General features: G+C 40.7%; 1 protein-coding gene across 10 annotated transcripts in view; it reads left to right on the forward strand.

The window, feature by feature from the left end:
* Positions 1-18,767, forward strand: part of fam13a (family with sequence similarity 13 member A) — a 65,095-nt gene that overhangs the window by 40,656 nt on the left and 5,672 nt on the right. For 6 of the 10 annotated variants that reach the window (XM_032538800.1, XM_032538790.1, XM_032538809.1 and 3 more), the window contains 11 exons: positions 2,858-2,916; positions 3,274-3,313; positions 9,689-9,842; positions 12,510-12,575; positions 14,295-14,511; positions 14,594-14,735; positions 15,038-15,119; positions 15,244-15,449; positions 15,618-15,701; positions 16,420-16,515; positions 17,913-17,996. In XM_032538800.1, coding sequence (XP_032394691.1) covers positions 2,858-2,916; positions 3,274-3,313; positions 9,689-9,842; positions 12,510-12,575; positions 14,295-14,511; positions 14,594-14,735; positions 15,038-15,119; positions 15,244-15,449; positions 15,618-15,701; positions 16,420-16,515; positions 17,913-17,996 — 1,230 coding nt within the window. Of the gene's footprint in view, positions 1-2,857; positions 2,917-3,273; positions 3,314-9,688; positions 9,843-12,509; positions 12,576-14,294; positions 14,512-14,593; positions 14,736-15,037; positions 15,120-15,243; positions 15,450-15,617; positions 15,702-16,419; positions 16,612-16,991; positions 17,733-17,912; positions 17,997-18,767 lie in introns of those variants that run through there. The other 4 variants (XM_032538862.1, XM_032538845.1, XM_032538837.1 and 1 more) reach the window with 4 other exon arrangements.

Raw genomic sequence — 18,767 nt, forward strand, 5'->3', positions numbered from 1 at the left:
TATATATATATATATATATATATATATATATTGGGATTTAAAATGCGTTGAACTTGGTTTTTGGTCCCAACTGAAACTTGTCCATAGGCAAGGCAAGGCAGCTTTATTTGTATATGTTTATTTGTATTTCAGTTACAGGGCAATTCAAAGTGCTTTACATAAAAACATAATATAAAAATAGAAACAGATGAAACACAATAATAAAAGTTACAGTGCAGTATAACAAAATTAATCATTAAAGAAATCAACAACCATTTAAAGAAAGGCACCATAAAAAAGAATATTGAATATTGGAAGCTGTCAAGCACCGAAAACTGACATTAGATTAGTAACCTTATTTACCTTGTCTTTGATCAGAAAGTTTAAGTTTCAAATCAAAATGTTGTCCATTTTACACTGTATGTTTAATTTGGCAAAGTTATTGTATGGCTTTTTAGAAAACATTAACTTGATGACTTAATACATAATTACATAAAAAAGGGTATTTGTAGAAAAACACTTTAATATTCCTTGTTTTTAGTTTTGGTACCAAAACAAAGATATTGTTATTGATACATGCTAGAGCTGAAATGATTAGTTTGATTAATCAATTAGTCTATGGGCAAATAATTAAATGTCAACAACTTTGATAAGTGACCCATTGTTAAAGTCAGTTTTCAATCAAAACATTAATAATTATAATTAATAATTAATTTAAATAATCATAGGTTCCATATTCTCAAATGGGAGTGTCTTGGATTTATTGTCTGTCAAAACTAGTCTCTTGAAGACATCACTTTTCTGACATTTTATAGAGCAATAGAAAAATGAGCAATAATCAGTAGAATAATAATAATAATGATCCTTTTTTGTAGCCCTAGTATATCCATGTAGCTATCTCCTGCTGTATCTCAGCATCCAGGTTAAAAGTACCAGTATGATCACATGATAAAACAATGTGTTATAGGTCATACCCAACAGTGTTATGGCATTGTCTACATGAGGAGTGTATAAAGGCAGGCAAAGTCATGGTTGATCATGTTACTGAAGCTACATACATAGTTAACACTATGTAGCTTCAGTAACATGATCCAGTCTCCACAGACTCTTTTTACGCTGTAGCTGCATGAAAGCAAGACAGATTATTATTCACACTTGGCTCATAAATTAAGTGTGCTAATGTACAGTTCAGCTGAGTAACTGATAGATTAATTCAGTTTACATTCTGTCACTCAAGGAACTGGCTTCTCATGTCAAACCTTCATATGACAGTAAAGATGACACTTGATGCCTTGACACATTATGGTATATATATAGATATATACGATGACTGGCACAGTCGTGATTGGCCAAGGGAGTGGCTGACGGCAGAGGTTTGATGTTAGTGAGGGTCTGTGTCTCGCTTGGTCTGAACAGCTGTCTCTGTGAATGTCAGCTTGTTATGTCAATAGCCACTGAGGGTAATTAGGAGCTTTGAAAGCCTCTTGGGGGCTGTTACTGGTGTTACTGTTTATTGTACAGCAACACAGCATGATGCAATACAAACAGTATCAACTATTCCATGTGATTTTTTGTTTTGATAAACCAATTACATGTTGTGTTGTTTATACAGGTACAGTATATCAAAGTTAATAAATGTAATGGTCATATTACACCATCCCCCACTAGTTTTCAGCTCCAACAGGCGCTTCCAACCGGAGGGATTTTTGCAGGTCCTAGAACATAACATTCCTAGAACCCCTTTTTTTCTTGTGATCCGACTGGACCAGTTTAGGGATTTATAAGTTCCTCTGACTGCGCAGTTCCTGTAACTCTTTCAGCTCCTACTTCAGGGCAGGGTCTTTTCACTGTTCCCTTTTCCACAAGAGTCAACAAGAGGTCAACAAGAGTCGCGTTTCCGGTACAGACAGACCAACAACGGGACCAAATTTAACAATTTTTGCCATCTCATTCATCACTTAATTCACTTCTGAGAATGTTTTAGGCAAGAAATGAACTGTTTAGATTTCGAATATAGGCAGCATTGTGAAAATCGTTGCCCAATTGACAATTTTTTGCCAATCATCCTCAGAGACCCCGCCGGTCTCGTAAATAAGAGGCTTTTATTTTGCCGTTGACAGATCGTTTGGTTAAATATGATAACACATGTCCATCATAAGATGAACAGGAACCTGTGATTAACTGTCTTTTCGGACTTAAACTCCACAAGCTGGCCGGCCGTCTCTCTCTCTCTCACACACACACACACACACACACACACACACACACACACACACACACACACACACACACACACACACACACACACAAACACACACACACACAGCGCAGCAGGCAGAGGCGTTCCTAGGTTTCTGTAACTACCTATTCGGAAAGCCGTTTATGTCTTTGGCCATGCAGTGCTGTGTGGAAGTTAAGGCCTCATTTAGTTCGGTTGGATCTCTATAGAGTTTGTTTTACCCCTTGGAGCAGTTCGTTTGGGCAGGTGTGAATGCAGCAATCGCACACGAATGCACAAGAAATCTTTATGGTTCAGCATCCAAAAAGGTTCATTAAAGACAACATGGTTCTTCAATTCCTAATATTTAAATAATATAAAAAGAAGGTTAGGTACTTTGTAGGCCTCTGTTTTTAAGAGGTGCTCTACAAATGTAGATTATTTTAATTTACAGCATACTGTCAAGACTTATAGTATATTGATGAATAGCTTCAGTAACCTCTAATAATACACCAATGAAAGGTTTAAAGATGATAATCCAAAAAGATTCATAAAAGCAATCATGGTTTTTCATTGGATATGATATTAATACAATCCCTTGCTGATGTAAAAACGACTCATAAAATCAGCTAGGTAGATAATTAATGTGTCTTTTTCCAGTTCAAGGAATGTGTTGGTGAAAGACCCGGAGGGAACCACATGGAGACATTTCAGAAAGGGTAGGCTCTACAAAACTTTAACTTGATCTGTTTCAGGAATTTAAAAGAAAAGTCATTAAAGTGGGTGAATTGCTTGTCTCACAACTTTTTTCCTGTAACAATGTTGTAGCACCTATTTATAAGCTTGATAAGATACTGGCTGCCACTTGCAGCTCTGTCTGTTATCTTTAATGATTTGTTCGGGATACTGCAATGTTTATAGCATAATCATGATAAAGTGATATCTGATAAAGATGTGTGGGGTTTCATGATGTCTATGACTGAAGATAAACTATCTTGGGTTGGGTCATCAATAAGCTGGTTTGATCAGTCAAAGCTTTTTTTAGCTAAAGTGGTTTTTCTTTTATTACTTTTCAGGAATGACATTTCAAGAAAAGATGGCCTTTCTCCTCCACAGGTAAGTTCAAGTTCAAAATTCCTTTCATGTGTCAGCAGCTCTAAGTAAAAAGAAAAACTGCCAAGTGTCGAACGCACCAAATGTTTGCTCAGACTTTTTTTTTTTTTTTTTTTTTAACAGTTCCTGATATAAATTATCATTAACAAGTTTTAAACTATACTATTTGGGCAAAGTTCTCCTTTTTTTTAGTCAATATTTAACATTTGAAAGGTTAAGCTTCTTTTATAAAGAAAAAATGTTAATGCTCCTTTGAATAAAGTATAGAAAAGTATTGATTTGGTATCTGCACTGCAATAAGGTATATGCTAATAAAACAGGTATCATAGCTGCAAATTCAAATCATACCCTGTAGGGTAAATGTCAAAAAGACATTCAGAAACACAAAAATGCCAAAAATAAATTATTAATTATTATAACCGTTTTATTCATTTAAAATAAAAAGAACAAATCAACATAGAAACATTAAATAAGCTAAATTAAAAAAGCAGAAGAGTATAACAATGCAGCACAGTTGTAGGGCAAGATATAAATTAAATACCCCCGGATGTAAAAAGAAAAGCAGTAGCAAACAGAAAGGTAAAAGTACTTGGAGACGCTCCAACCACTGTTGTTTGGTTTGACCAATGGCATACTAACCTACACAATATCACGTTGCTCTCTTACTCATCAGTGTTTTGTGAGATTATTTAGTGTCCTTTTCAAGGAAATGTGTTGCCACTGTCTTTACAAAACCTCATATAAATACATACTTAAATACATTATACATGACAACATGAGAGACATCCAATGCATCCACACATACCTGCACACATAGCATTTACACACATTTACACAACATTTATCTGTGTGTTTTATTTAGTGATGCTATGGCAGAGGGAACAAAATCCCTGCCATAGCGTGCTTGTTTCCAGGCCAGGACACAGTAGTGGGCACAAGCAGAGAGGCAGACAGACGTACAGACAGTGTTGTCGTTTAACAGAAACTCATCTGCAGTTCCAGTGAAACGTAATATTTCACTATTGACGACAGGGAGATTTTATAGTTCTTGCAAAATGTAATTTTCCCACCGTTCTTGCAAAATGTAATTTTCCCACCGTTATTCTTACACAAACACACACTAGTTCCTCAGCCAGCTTTTATAGTAGTGTGGAAAGTCTTTTTGATTTGAAGTTTTGTGTTGCTGTTTGTATGCTCGCATAAGAAAACAGCAGCAAATCTTTGGTATTGTGGCCTCCATGTTTTTACACACCTGATGCTGTAGGCTACGCCCAATAGTTGGTGGCAGTCATGCAACAAGTTGTTATGCAAAAGGGCAATATAACAGAAGAAGAAGAACACGCATCCCGACCATGTTGTCACTCCCCGAAGTTAGTCGATTGGAGATTTGAGTCCTGCATGCTTAGATTTAAACGGTTTACGGCATAATGTGTCAGATCCAATGAAAGTCGAGTCAGACCGGCTTTGGTCCATGGGTGTTTTAAGAGAACTGGATACAGCGTTTGGCGGAAAGCCCCATACATTCCATTGAGACTGCTCAAAAGCGCATAAAGCAGTCATGGAGCTCGGATCTTCCGCGTTGACTGGCCCATGACGTCACGATGGGCATGCACATTCGCAACAATTTGTTTGTGTTGTCGTAGCAACTGGTAGCAACATGCTCGTTCGTAAGCTGTATAGTTGGTTGGTATAGCTACATGCCAAACTTATGAACTTGCCGCATTGTCTAAAATATTCACTAATGTTAAACATTGTGTTTTCGTTGTTCCTGGTGGTTTCATATGATAATACCATGGATGTATTAATAGAACACATGGTGAATTACAACCATTAGCTAGCTAGCTATGTCAATTATTACAGTTACAGGACCTGGGGAGAACCATCATATGAGCGTGCCCAGTGAAGGGCACAGTACCGCGGGTCTGCTTGCGTTCATAATGCGCGTTCATCATGATGCCTAGTTTAATAACTCTGGATTCGGCTACTAGTGAATTTAAAAATGTTAAAAATGTGACATTTCAAACAAGGACCCTTTAAGTGTTCGTGCTGGTAAGTTCATGTAACCCAAAACAAATTATATGCTGAAATATAGAAGTTTCCTTCGCCATGCAACATCTACAGTATGTAAAAAGTCTTTCTGGGCCATGGGTTGGAGTTCCACCCGCTGTGAGGGACCAAGCAGTTAAGCAAGAGTGTTACGGTATACGGTGCAGTTGAAGCAGGCAATGATCGTAGTCGGGAAACAGGCGAAAGTCCAAAAATACCGGGGAAACAAACTCCCTCTTCCAGTAAGATGAGATATGGTGAACGCCACCTTGGCTCGGTCAGACGGGTCAGCAGCTGCTTGGAGCGCAAAATGAAGCTCACACTGAGTCAGGAATGTCCTGCAATCTTCGGAATCTCCAGAAAACCCTTCTGGTCGAGCAAGATGAGGAAACAGTGATGACAAGGCTCTCGACACAGTCGGTTCGTCTCTAGCAGTCGTTGGAGCAGTGGCAGCCGCGGATCCAATCCCCGCACCAGAACCAGCAACAGACGTCTCCCTTGTGGAAAGGAGTTGAAGCTGAGACACGAGTCGAGCAATTTGGTCACTCACTCCATTGGCCTGGTTCTCCTGACAATTAGTCATCGCCATCAGCTCCTTCCGAAGAATGGAGAGTCGTTGTTCTTGCTGACGCAGACGTTGAGCTTGCGTGCAAAGAGCTGATTTTACAGCCTCAGAGTTGGATGAGTCCATGTTGGCCAGATTGTACAATCACGGTACAGTGGCGGACCCAAATGCACAACTCAGACAGGAAATCACAGGTAAATACTTTTATTGCTCCAAGAACAATGCAGGCGAAGGGACAGCAGGAGCAGGCAATAATCATTGTCAAACAGGCAGGAGTCCAGTAACACGGAGGTAGGCAAAGGTACAACAGGCAATAATTGTAGTCGGGAAACAGACGAAAGTCCAACAATACTGGGGAAACAAACTCAAAGGGAAACGCTGTAAAGAGTGAGATAAGGACAACTACAATCTGGCAATGGTGAGTGGAAATGGTGAGTATTTAAGCACTGGGATATGGGGAAGCTCAAAACTAACAGGTGAATCAAATTAGGGGCGGAGCAGGTAATCATACGGGCAGGAAAAGAGACAAGGGCGGAAGACAAGAGACCTGAAATGAGAGCGGATGATAACTACACAATAAAACCGAAAATACTAATAACAATGAAACACAGAAGAAAAGCATGGCAAAAACCTGACAAAGAGGAGTCACAAGGGAAGTTCAAAAGTAAGGGTTTTTATTTCCCAAAAATCGTTACAACACAATGAAGATAAAGTTTTGTGCCCGAAAAAGAGGTCAAATAAACAGACGGTAACAATAGAGTCTTTAAACACTTCAGATGTAAAATTATTCACTGTCAAATTGGCGCCAAAATGACTGGCAATGGAATGTTAACAGCGGGTGATGGCTTGGTAGCCTCAAAATGGCGCCATAGGAGCTACGCTTAAAGAGGAGAGGCTTACCCCCTTGGTTCTGCACCTGCCCATGTTGCCCTGCACTGGGCACGCTCATATGATGGTTCTCCAAGGGGGTAAGCGAGCGTCCACAAAGCATAGCTCCCATGGCGCCATTTTAATGCTACCAAGCACTCACCCACCATTAGCATTTCATTGACTGCCATTCATTTTGGCGCCACTTTGACAGCAAATAACTTTACATCTGAAGCGTTACAAAACTTTAGTTGTCCATTGTTTATTTGTAAAGAAACACAACAATGTATAAAAGGCTCCATTACCTTATACTTCATGTTATGGCTCCATAGCACACGTTTTTGTAAAAATAGGCTAACGATTGTGTCATAACCAAGCAACGCGTTGTCGCATAGTTGTCAAATCACCGTATTGTCAGCAGAAGCACGCAGACAGTTTTGACTTACATTAGCTGTTTAATTACTAATGTTAACTAGCATGTTAGTTAGCAATAATTAGCCTGTGCCTATGTTATCTCCTAACATATACTGTACCTACACTGTCTGTTTCTGCAAGATTTGGAAAGATTTATATTTCTCTGGGCACAGCTACCAGAAGACTTACAACTTTCAGACAAGTTGCTCACGTCACAACTACGTTGTCGAGGTCAGCTCAGTTGGAGGTTGCGCAGTAACGCTCAGCTATCACCGGAAAAGTGCTTCTAATATCCTTCACTACCCTCCGTCCAGAGCAATGGGATCTGTTGGCCGATTTCTCTGTCTTTGGAACAAAAGCTTTAACTTTATATTTCTTAAACTGTCTATGGAAAAAAGGAACAAACAGGTCGCTTCTTTTTGATGAAACAGCAGCAGTACATGCTGGACAGAAACTGAAACTAAGGTATCAATCTCAGTTATCAATATTTGGATCGACCCGCCCACTACTAGCAGTTACATCTTACTGACAAAGTTGCCACACTAGAAACAACCAAACTCACATCTTACGGACAACCTTTACATAAATTACTTGAGTACAGACTGCCATTATGTTAATAAACCAGGAGTCTTAAATCTGTGAATCTGCATACTTAAGAAATGAATTGTTATTGAATCAGTACAAAAAAAGTGCTAATTGGCACAAAACAAATACCTTAAACACCTATGAAATCACCATTTCTAACGTTACTTGAGCATGAAAGTACTTTATTGCTATTGGAAACATAGTTTCATAAGGAATATTTTACTTTTAGTTGTTTGTTTGGCTGGTGATTTGTTTGTGTTCACACTGGGCCTGTATGCTGATACAATTGAACATCATAGCTCTGAATGTTAATTTGAGGAAAATGTGAGCCACAGGCCGCCAGGCCAACTGGATAATAAACAACACGTTAACGTGCTAACAGATTCGGTGTTATGTTTTTAACTGAGATGGACCAGAGAATATTCTGTTAATTAATTAATAACAGTTGGATGATGCAGTTCTGCCCTTGTTCTCCGTGAAGTTGGATGGAATTGATAATGTAGCGTTTTATGAGTCTGGCGTTTTAGACTCAGTTTAAAAAATAGCCTTTTTAAATGCTACATTACAAGGAAATGACGGGAGTAACTGGCGACACAGCTTAAAAAGTGACAAGTTATTTTGTTTTTAAATAAGTGCTTTGTAGAAGCTTATACAACTGCACATCATTTGATTGAGTAAGCTGGTGCAGTATGTAGCCTACTTATTTATAGAGGGGCTGGGGAGGGGGATTCTTGATGTGAAAAACAGTGACGGTAAGAGCTACTACGATCACTGTATGTTCTCTGGTAACTAATACCACTTTGTATCCTCCATGATTTCCAAAGTTATTTCTCCTGTAACAGCTGAAGAGGTGCTTCAGCACAAGAACACACACACACACACACACACACACACACACACACACTTGAGACTAATTACATTGTTGCACCGTTATCTTGCATGAACCTGCCAACAACTTACTATCATGGACATAAAAACACAACAGGGGATGTTGTAACCAGATTCAAGTGCACTCCTTCCTGTAAGCTGTGGCATTTATGAGGTCTAGTAGCAGTGTGTCTTGATCTGTTTTTCCTAAAAATAGCTTGGTCCCACGCCCAGAGAGAGGAAATGGGACTCCATGGGCTTAATGCTAAGTGATCCATGGACACGTTCTAAATACATGACTCGCTGAGTATGTTGTTTCCCCAAATTATTAACATTACACTAGAATTTGATTGAACTGCTGCGTTTGAGGAGTGGAGTTTGGGAAAGTTTAAGATAGGAGAGAGAGGAGACTGGTGGATGATGGATAATCAGTGGGAGAAAAAAAATAAGTAATGAAGTGGTGGAGGAGAAGGCTTGCATGTAATATGTCTGGTTTGAGCTGGATGTTTGTCTGCAGAGAGACACAGATAGGCAGAGGAAAAAAAACTCACCCAGTCAGCCTACGTGTGCTAGCTCACAATCTGTTTGCTTTTTTTGTCCTCACCTCCCTCCCCCTCTTTCTCTCTACCACCCATCCACCCCCTCCCTTCTGCTCCTGCCGCTGTGAAACAAACAAATCCAGAGGAGTGCTAGGGTGGGGAATATATGCATGTCAGGCAAAAGAGAAAGCAAGTAGGACTACTGTTAAGAGAGAAAATAAGGGAGAGAGAAAGGGAGGGGGGGGAAAAGGGAGCGGTGAGGGATTCCAGTGGGTGAAAGACAAGGCGGAGCCAATCCACTCTTGCTCTCTCTCTCTCTCACAGCCAAAGACAGATGGGCGGATGTTTTGGCCGCAGAGGCAGCCAATCCGAAGCAGGGAGCAGCCCCTTCTCTTAGGGCTGGGCCATTCTGTGGGAGTGTGGCTCAACTTAAAGACTGTGTTCCTAGGCTGGTCATCGTTGAGCACTCTTTTCTTTTCTCTCATGGTTGTGCAGACATTAAGGATGAAGATCCAGGAGTCACCCGTCACTTGTGACACGGGCAGGGTCGGCGGAGGAGAGGTGCGAGGCTCGGACTCAGACTGCGAGAGCTGTGAGGACGTGCCCCAGCTGGACCTGACAGCACTTACTGAGGAGAACAACTGGGGAGGTAAAGCGTTAGGCCATCCAATGGTTGTTTTCATGCTTAGATTGTTCTCTTACATGCAATACTTTATTGCTAAATAGGTCCAATACTATCTGGAATACACACCTTTTCACACAAGCGTGCCCTAACAACCTACTCGTTGCCTTTGCCCCAGCTCTGCACATGGGTGTCTGGGTAGCAGCTGCACACCTTCTGCTGCCTCTCCTCCTCCTCCTCCTCCTACTCCTGCTGATGCAGCTTCTTCTGCCTCTCTTGTTGGATTTAATTGTAAATTTAATTGTTGATATTCTTAAATTCTCTAGCCATCTACTGTAGATCTGGCAGAGAAACACACATTGGAGATATGCTTGTTTACCTGGCAAGCAAGATAAGGCAGCACTGCAGACAGTTTGTTGTTTTGTTGCTGTTGAATTGGGCCACATGGGAACCTTGCATCTTGAATCCACCTCTCAAGAGAAAATATTAGGTGTAGCTAAGTTCAGAATGTCTGGTGGTTTTATTTAAAGAGCAAACATTGGGTTTTTACCAGGATGTATCAGTTACTTGGCAATTACTGGCACTGAGTTGATTCCAGACTTTGCCGCTGCTGTAATTCCCAGTCAGAAATCAATCATTAAATAGGAGATTGAATGATGATAACAGTGTACCCGTTGGCTATAGAAATTTGCATTCAGAGTTTATCGATTCTGGTTGAAATGTTCAGACGTGCTTGATTTAAAAAAAATAAAATAAAAGTGAATTTTAAATTAGATTTATTTATTTGAATAGATGAATTTGCCATTTTTAGCCAATCGGCTATTTTTCCAACTGTAGACCTACCTAGCACGCATGTTTTTATGGTGGGAAGAAACCAGAGCACCCAGAGGAAACCCACGCAAATACAGGGAGAACATACAACCTCGACTCAGAAAGGCCCCAATTGAACTAAGAACCTTCTTGCTGTGAGGAAGAAGTGCTAACCATTTAGCCACTGTGCTGCCAAATAGCACAGTGAATGTTTTCTCTGTCAATGAGAAAAAAGGTTGGTGATTTTGTATTCAAAGGCACCTTTGCACAAGATCACATTTTAAATGCATCAAATGAAGAATGTTGGATTATTTTACTGATGCTGGCCTATCAAGTTTCTAATGCAGAGCTCGCAGAAATAGTTGCGAACATTGCATTGTTGCACCTCTGTTTTGCAGTCAGACCTCTTTTAAAGCTTGTTATTAATGTGTTTGTTCATGCAGTGGTGTTTGTTTATGCAAAAAAGGAAATCATGCACAAACGCACTGAACTGAGACTGATTGTTTTGTTAGGACGTTGCGACACAGTGGAGGTGGGTGGAGGTGTCTGAGTTGAGCAGTAAAAAGCCAAGCATTTTGCTGAACTGTACACTGGAACAATAACCAACAGGTTCATTTCCTACAGTCAGGGACAGTTAAGGGGCATGTTGGGGCATGTTTTGACATCTTTCTGCTGCAAACATTTGTCTTCACTCCCACCATCTCCCCACCACTGTTTTCTTTTTGATGTGGCACTCAGAGCAAAATTGTTCCATGCAATAAATCTCTTAACTTCAACAGCCTCGTGTTAGGAGCATGAGCAGACGAATGCATGTTTTGTGGAGCTCTCTAGTGGTCAAATGTGAAACGTGAAAAACAACTGTGAGAGGTTGTTATTGCCTTGCAGCATTTGCAGCACGGGATAAGTTGAGTACTCAAATATTGTACCTGAATCAACAAATGTTTACTCCAGGCCCTAGAACGGTGTCATGTTAGTTGGATTAGTTCCTTCAATCTGTACCCAGTTTCTCTGACTGTGTGCATTTGTACTTAAATTGCAGTTTGCCTGAGGGATGATGTAGGAAATTCACATTCCAGGCGGTTGTTTTTACTCTGAAATTATATAGACATTTTGTATTAGATCACTTGCCCTTTGTGTTTATTTTCTTGTCTTTTTGCCTCTTGTTAAATCTCCTTTCTGTACATTCTGTCCTAAATACATAACTGGGTTTGTGGCAACAAGGACGCCACAAGAAGCCTGCATGATTGGCTGCGACAGGCCATTCAGACATAAAGTATCTCCTTTAGGTGCATGAGATGGCAAACAGATCAGGCCCTTCGAAACACGAGTGCAAGCTGGGCTTGCCATTGCACAAACTGCAATTGTGTAAATCTATTGTTTAAAGTTGAACTTGTGAGTGTAGCTGGCATGTTTATTCTTCACGAAGCAGAGCCAAAGAGGGATTTATGATCTGGCAAAGCCAGCCAAGCTGAGTAAGCAATTAATAAGTTAGTTAAGATAGTAAGTAGTTTTAGGTGATGTGTGCATACTGTAAAGGTGTAATACTGTACAAATGGGCTTGCGAGTGGATGAGGGCATTAGGCGCTGTGTGCGAGCGCTTGTTGTGATGACCAGATTTTTGCCACTGGCCTGTCCTTGTCTGTCTGCCAGCCATGGTGGTAAGAAAATAACAGGCATTTCAACAGGAAGAAACAAGACCCTGTAGCGCATATGTCTCGTTAAGTAAGCTTTAGTGAGATGCTTATTATGTTGATTTCACATATTTATCTTGCAACAAGATGGATGTATGCTAGTACTTTCTTACTTCTGTTACTTTGATTTCATTCCTTCACCTTGTCCTTTCCTTCTCCCCCCCCCCTTTTTCTTCTTTTTTTGTTCCTTTAGATTCTCCGTTCTTTAACACTCCTTTCCTTGATTTCAAAACCTTTTTTTATTCAAGTAGTTGTGATGGTAAGTGTTATGTTACATCTCTGTCAGTGCTGACTTGCTTTCCTGCAAATAACGTATCAGAGAGAAAGAAAGAAAAGGCTGTCTGAATGACCTTTTTCACTGCATGGCAACACGCTTGAATGATCTGGAACATTGTGAACGAGCGTCTCACACACAGCAACCTTTAGTGAAATGGCACACTGGCATGTTTTTGTTTCATTAGTCTAGTTAATCCTGAACCATCGGCGAGCGGTTGATTTAAAGGATTAATTTCAAATGCCATGGAGCCTCAGTGGCCGGCTACACCGCTCTGCACTCTGAGCTAGATAATAGAGCTCAAATAAAGTCATCCGTTGTGATTGAGAGTTCCACCTGCCGCTGTGAGCAAGCACTAACATGCCAGAGAGTTGCTGCTTGAAAAACTGCACGTACCTAAAAGTACAGGAGGACCCGTGAGACCAGAGCTGGAATTTGAGCTGAGTTGCTTCTCGTGCGGCCCAACTCACCCCGGCTAAGAAAAATATGCATGTGCGGTTTTAGACTGGGCGTACATATTTTTCTTGTGTGCTTTCTGACACTTTGAATGTTTACACTGACGGTTGGTTTCCCTCGGAGCTTGTTTTCTCTCCTTCCACCTCTTCTCTCTCTGTCTCTTGACACCTGATGTTACAGGTCTCACCTTTTCTTTGAGTTTCATGGTTTCACATAGTTTCTATAGAGTTCTCCCTTCTTATCATAATACAACAGTCTCTGATATTTCTCTGTCTAGTCTTTCTCTCATGCACACTTGCTTGGACAGACACTGCCCAGGTTTGTCTATTACCATGCAAAGTGGGAACTAAAACACACACTCATCACTGTACCTCTCAACAGGGCTTGTACACTGACATTATCCCACAGAGAGCCAGGCATTATTAATAGCCCTGGGATTGTCAGGGGTCTTTGCATGGCTATTTTGACCAGACATAATTATTACCAGAGTGGAGACTGTAACCAGGGCATGAAGGGAGAGAGGGAGGGTGGGCGTGACTCACCAGTTTCAAAACAACATATGTTACTGTCGAGCCCCCCAGAGGAAGTTTTTGTTGTCCCACAGTGTGTTTTAGAAAGAGCAGCTTCATCATGTCCAGTGACTTTCACATCGCCAGAGAGGATCCAAAAAGATGTTAGCATGGAGAAATATTACCTTCAAGTGTCTTGAAAGAGGGTGCTAATCTGGGGAAATTAACATGTTGTAGGACTTTCTCAGATCATTTTGTCGCATTGAATATGTTATCTTAAAAACTAATTATAGATTATTATTTAGTTCCAAGTTAGCAAAATACACCCATTTGTTGTAATGTTCTCCTTTTATTAGCAAAGAGCAATCTAGATTAAAGCTGCAACAATTATTCAATCTCTCAATTAGCAGGAAAATGGTTATCTTTACAGCAGAAATGACAAACATTTTAGCTGGATTGGAAGACAGGATTTTGGGGCTCTAATAACCTAAAATGGGTATTTTCCACTATTTTTGACATTTTATAGAGCAAAAAATTCATTCATTTATTCAGTAATTGAGAAAATCTGTATTTTTAATGCAAATTGTAATTAATTTAATTTAAAGTTTAATCAGCATTTTAATCAATATGAGGAGGGGGGAGAGACACTGGTTGCCGCCAACAATCGTTATCCATTCAATTCATTTTTTTTTTTTTTTAAACAGCAGCTAAGTTATGTATTTGTTTTTGTGTTTTTCAGAACCAGTCCCAGCGTACTCGCCACTGCAGAGGGAGAGCATGGACCGCGAAGAAGCCCGACTGTCCCCTCACGCCGGGGGACGTCTGATCCGCCAGCTGCTGGAGGAGGACAGCGACCCGATGTTGTCCCCTCGCTTCTACGCCTACGGACAGAGCCAGCAGTACCTGGACGACACTGAAGTACCTCCCTCACCACCAAACGCACATTCATTTGTCAGGTAAACACTTGACACGTTTGTTTTATGAAGAGGCAAGTAAGAAGGAGCGGTCCGTGGAATTAACATGACTGGATCTCTGCAGTCGCAGGCGGAGTTCGTCTCTTGGCTCCTGCGACGATGAGAGGGAGGAGTTGACGTCCGCCCAGCTTACAAAGAGAATCCATGTACTGAAGAAGAAGATCCACAGGTTTGAGGAGCGGTTTGAAGAGGAGCGTAAATACAGGGTAGGTGCAGTAGTAACAAGTAAAGACATAACAATAAAATCTGAATTAAAAGACGTCTAAAAAAAACATAAATAAGATTAATGACTGTCTGAAAGAGACTCATTAAAATTGATTATAAATAGAGTTCTCCCACTGATTTTTAAAGGCCAATTGCCTCATAAAAAGGCTGATAATCCCAAAGCTTTCTAAAGATGTACAGTTAATACTGGTAGGATTCACATGAGCAATAATTACAGGTGCTGCTCCTTCATTGTGAAAGGAGCTCTGTTCTTATGTGTCCTATCACATTCTTTTCCATCCAGCCCTCCCACAGTGATAAAGCTGGAAACCCAGAGGTGCTGAGATGGGTTAATGAACTGGCCAAGCTTCGTAAAGAGCTGAAAGGTAAGACAGAGAAAAGCACTCCTAAACCCAGCTAATCGATTGTCTGTCTGTAGTGAGATTAAAACCATAATCAACAAAGCTCATATGTAGTTTTCTTCCTGTTTCTCCTCTTCTTCCTCATCAGAAAACAAGCTGATAAAGTCTGAAGAGGACCTGCCGCCTCTGACCCGCCAGCGCAGCAACACACTGCCCAAAAGCTTCGGCTCTCAGCTGGAGAAGAAACCCCAGCAGGAGAAAGTGCCGAAGCCTCCGGTGGAAAGCAGCCTGGAGGCGATTTTGAAGAAGCTGCAGGAGAAGAGGGAGGAGGTGAACCGCCCCGAGGACATCAAGGTAAGACCGTGGCAGCGTTCCGCAAGGACGAACAAATAAAACAGAGGCAAACATTAACTGCAAGTGGATGTTTGGTGTCAGATAAACAGCATACATTTCAAAGCAGGCAGACACAGAGTGAAGCCAGGTCTTTTCTGAACTGTTTTGATGTTTCACTTCCTGTCCCAGGATATGACCCGGGAGCAGATCGGAGCAGAGAAAGTCGCCCTGCAGAAAGCTCTTCTCTACTACGAGAGCATACACGGTCGACCGGTAAGTCCTCCTTTATATATATACAGACACACAGATGCATACAACCTCCACAAAAGGCCAATCCAAATTGCATATCAGATCTCCTGCCAGCCATGTTATCCCAGACAAAAAAACCTTGTTTACCACTTCATTGTGACCCAGATTGCAAGTCAAGGGTGAATAATGTCTCAGGCAAGAGCCTCAAGAGCTAATGTCTCAAAAGCGTGTGCGTCTGGTTAGCGTTCACAGTGTGTCTGTTAGCTATAAATGAAAGGGTGGATGTGTTTTTTTTTCTTTCCTTTTTTCTTCATTTGTATTAATGTATGCTATTAGAAAACAGAATTGTGTTGCCACAAGGAGCTTTAGCGACATTTAAAGGACTACGCTGCTGAAAAACTGAACTGTAAAGTATCTGACACACACTTTGTTTGATGTCAGAGCCAAATCCAATTGCAATAATTGCGCTGTATAATCCCTGCTAGTATTGTGGTACATCAGGATGTGCAGCTGACCTCACCGTCACCTCCTCATACTGTGTTTACTCAGGGGGTTGTTGTTAACAATCTTCACGCTCTGAAGAACACGCTAAGGAGTTGTTGTAGGCCGGTCTGGGTTAGCTGTCATTTTGTGTTATGTTAGCGCTGTAGCTAGATAGCATGCAAGGAGACAGTGGAAGACAGAAAGAAGCCAATGCTGTGCTAACAAGTTGTCTTTGTGTCCGTCCTTTGTGCTACTTCAGGTCTCCAAAGGTGAGAGGCAAATCATGAAGCCCCTGTATGACCGATATCGCCTGGTGAAGCAGATTCTGTGCAGAGCCTCCACCATCCCCATCATTGTAAGTCTGGCATTCTTAACCTTCTTTCTTTCTCTTTTTTTTCTCCACAGCTGCCTCTTTTTCCTGCTGCTCTTTGACGAGCGAGGGGCAAAGATCATCATATTGTAGCAATATGGAGAGAATGAAATATCCCAATATTTTTATTTTTTTAATTTATTTTTGACCAAATGCTTTGATATTGAAAGTGCAAAGATATTGTTGGGTTGACAATTATTGCTTTCACAAAGTATTTACACAATGAGGTTTGTGATAAATAATCATCAGTAATGTGGATATAGTGATTAAGTTGGTGAAGACAAATAACAAAACAGCTGGAACAGTCTGCTAGGTTGAGAAAATGACATCACTTTACTGTAATGCAGCTCGTAAAACCAGGAAAAGACAATACTTATATCATATTACAATATCCAAAATCAAAGACGATATCTAGTCTCATATCCCGATATTGATATAAAATCCATATATTGCCCAGCCCTACCACATTGTGAAAGCGTCTGCAGACTCTTAATCCCAGCTCATGTTGGCTCTAGTTCCTGCTGTGTGAGAACTGTTGGCACAGACATGTTATCCACCTTTCTAAGTCCAGCTTTAGCTGCTCAGTGAATCTCCCCCCCCGGTTGGAAAGCAGCTCATAGGTGGCAGATTGAGTTCACAGCAAATGACATCATGAAAAGCTGGATTGTAGGAGACGGTTAGAAACTGTCAACTTCACTATGATGTGAGGACTTGTTTGCTCTGCATTATAGATAAGAAACAGAAGAAAAAAATACAACCAGTGTTGTTAGTGCTACTTTGTTGCATAAAATAACAGTTGCATAAAATATAGAAGTGTATATGCGCCTTTTTCCCTTTTATTTTTTGTTCTCAACTATTTAATGACCATTTCTATTATGTAAGATATGATCTGCAGTGTATATATCCGTTATACAATACACTGCATTTAATCCTTATCATGCAAATTGGGACCACTGCCATAGAGTTCTGGTGCAGCATTTTTATTATCCTGGAACAGTTTTTTTTTCTTCTGTTTTATTTTACTGCACTGTTCTGTATAAACTCTGGTCACAAAACATTAGCTGCTGTTGTGATATTAGGACCTTAAAATGGTTTCCACAGAAAGATTCGTGAGGCTTCAGATAAGTAAACTCCAGTCTTGGCCCATATTCAGGATGCTGTTTGTTAAGACTATGTAGAATTATTGTCATTTGGAGAAAAAAGAGAAAGATGGAATAAATAAGGGAAACTTCTGCTCAGCTTCAGCTCAGCTCTGAAATACGTTTAGACACAGAATTTGGTGAAAACATGAAGGCAGTTTGGGGTTTCCTCGTGGCCTCGCTGGAAACACCAGCGTGAGCATCTCAGCGTGGTTAACGCCTCCTTTTTAACCGTCACCACAGGGCTCTCCCTCCAGCAAGCGTCGAGGTCCCCTCCTTCAGCCCATTATCGAGGGCGAAACCGCACTTTTCTTCGATGATATCAAGGTGAAGAGCTGCTGCTGCTTGAATAATCAGTCGCCAGCTCCCCTGCCCCGCCCCACCCCACCTTCCTCCAACCCCACCTCCCCCTCATTTAACTACCATTCACCCCTCTAATGATCCTGTTTGCTGCCTGTTGATTGGGCGGTTTCCTACCACCAGCTCCTGTAGAGACATTGAATCAGTAGCTGCCTGGGCCTGATGTTTTAACCGCTCTGTGATTTTTTCTTTTCTTTTTTTTAGCAGTGCGTGTTGTGTTTTAAGGGATATTCTGATATATAACACATTGGGTATTTATATATATATATATATATATATATATATATATATATATATATATATATATATATAATTCATAATTCATAAATCATTTCTTAGAGTAATAATAGCATTGTACTTTTCCAAAATACATTCATCTCAGAGAACTGTGTTGCTCTGCAATGAGGGTTTATTTACCAATATTATTAACCAAATAAAGTAGTTTAGATCACTAATTCCCAACCAGGAGTTCTTGTTCCCTGAGTGGGTTCTTCTGTCGTTGCCGATGGGTGCATGGATATATTGTTTCACTCATTTTGAAAAAAATATCTACCATATTTCTTTTTGTGAGGAATATAAACAGCAACAAATAGGATTACAAAGATATTTATTGTCACAATAGCCATTGAGCTACCCTTGGTAGTCTCGCATTGCCACACCCTCCTCCGCAGCTCTGTGGAGGAGGGTCTGGCAGGTCCGCACAGCATTTCGAGATGGGGGAAAACCATAGACCATTAA

Source organism: Etheostoma spectabile, chromosome 2, assembly GCF_008692095.1.
Source record: "Etheostoma spectabile isolate EspeVRDwgs_2016 chromosome 2, UIUC_Espe_1.0, whole genome shotgun sequence".
Lineage (NCBI taxonomy): Eukaryota > Metazoa > Chordata > Actinopteri > Perciformes > Percidae > Etheostoma > Etheostoma spectabile.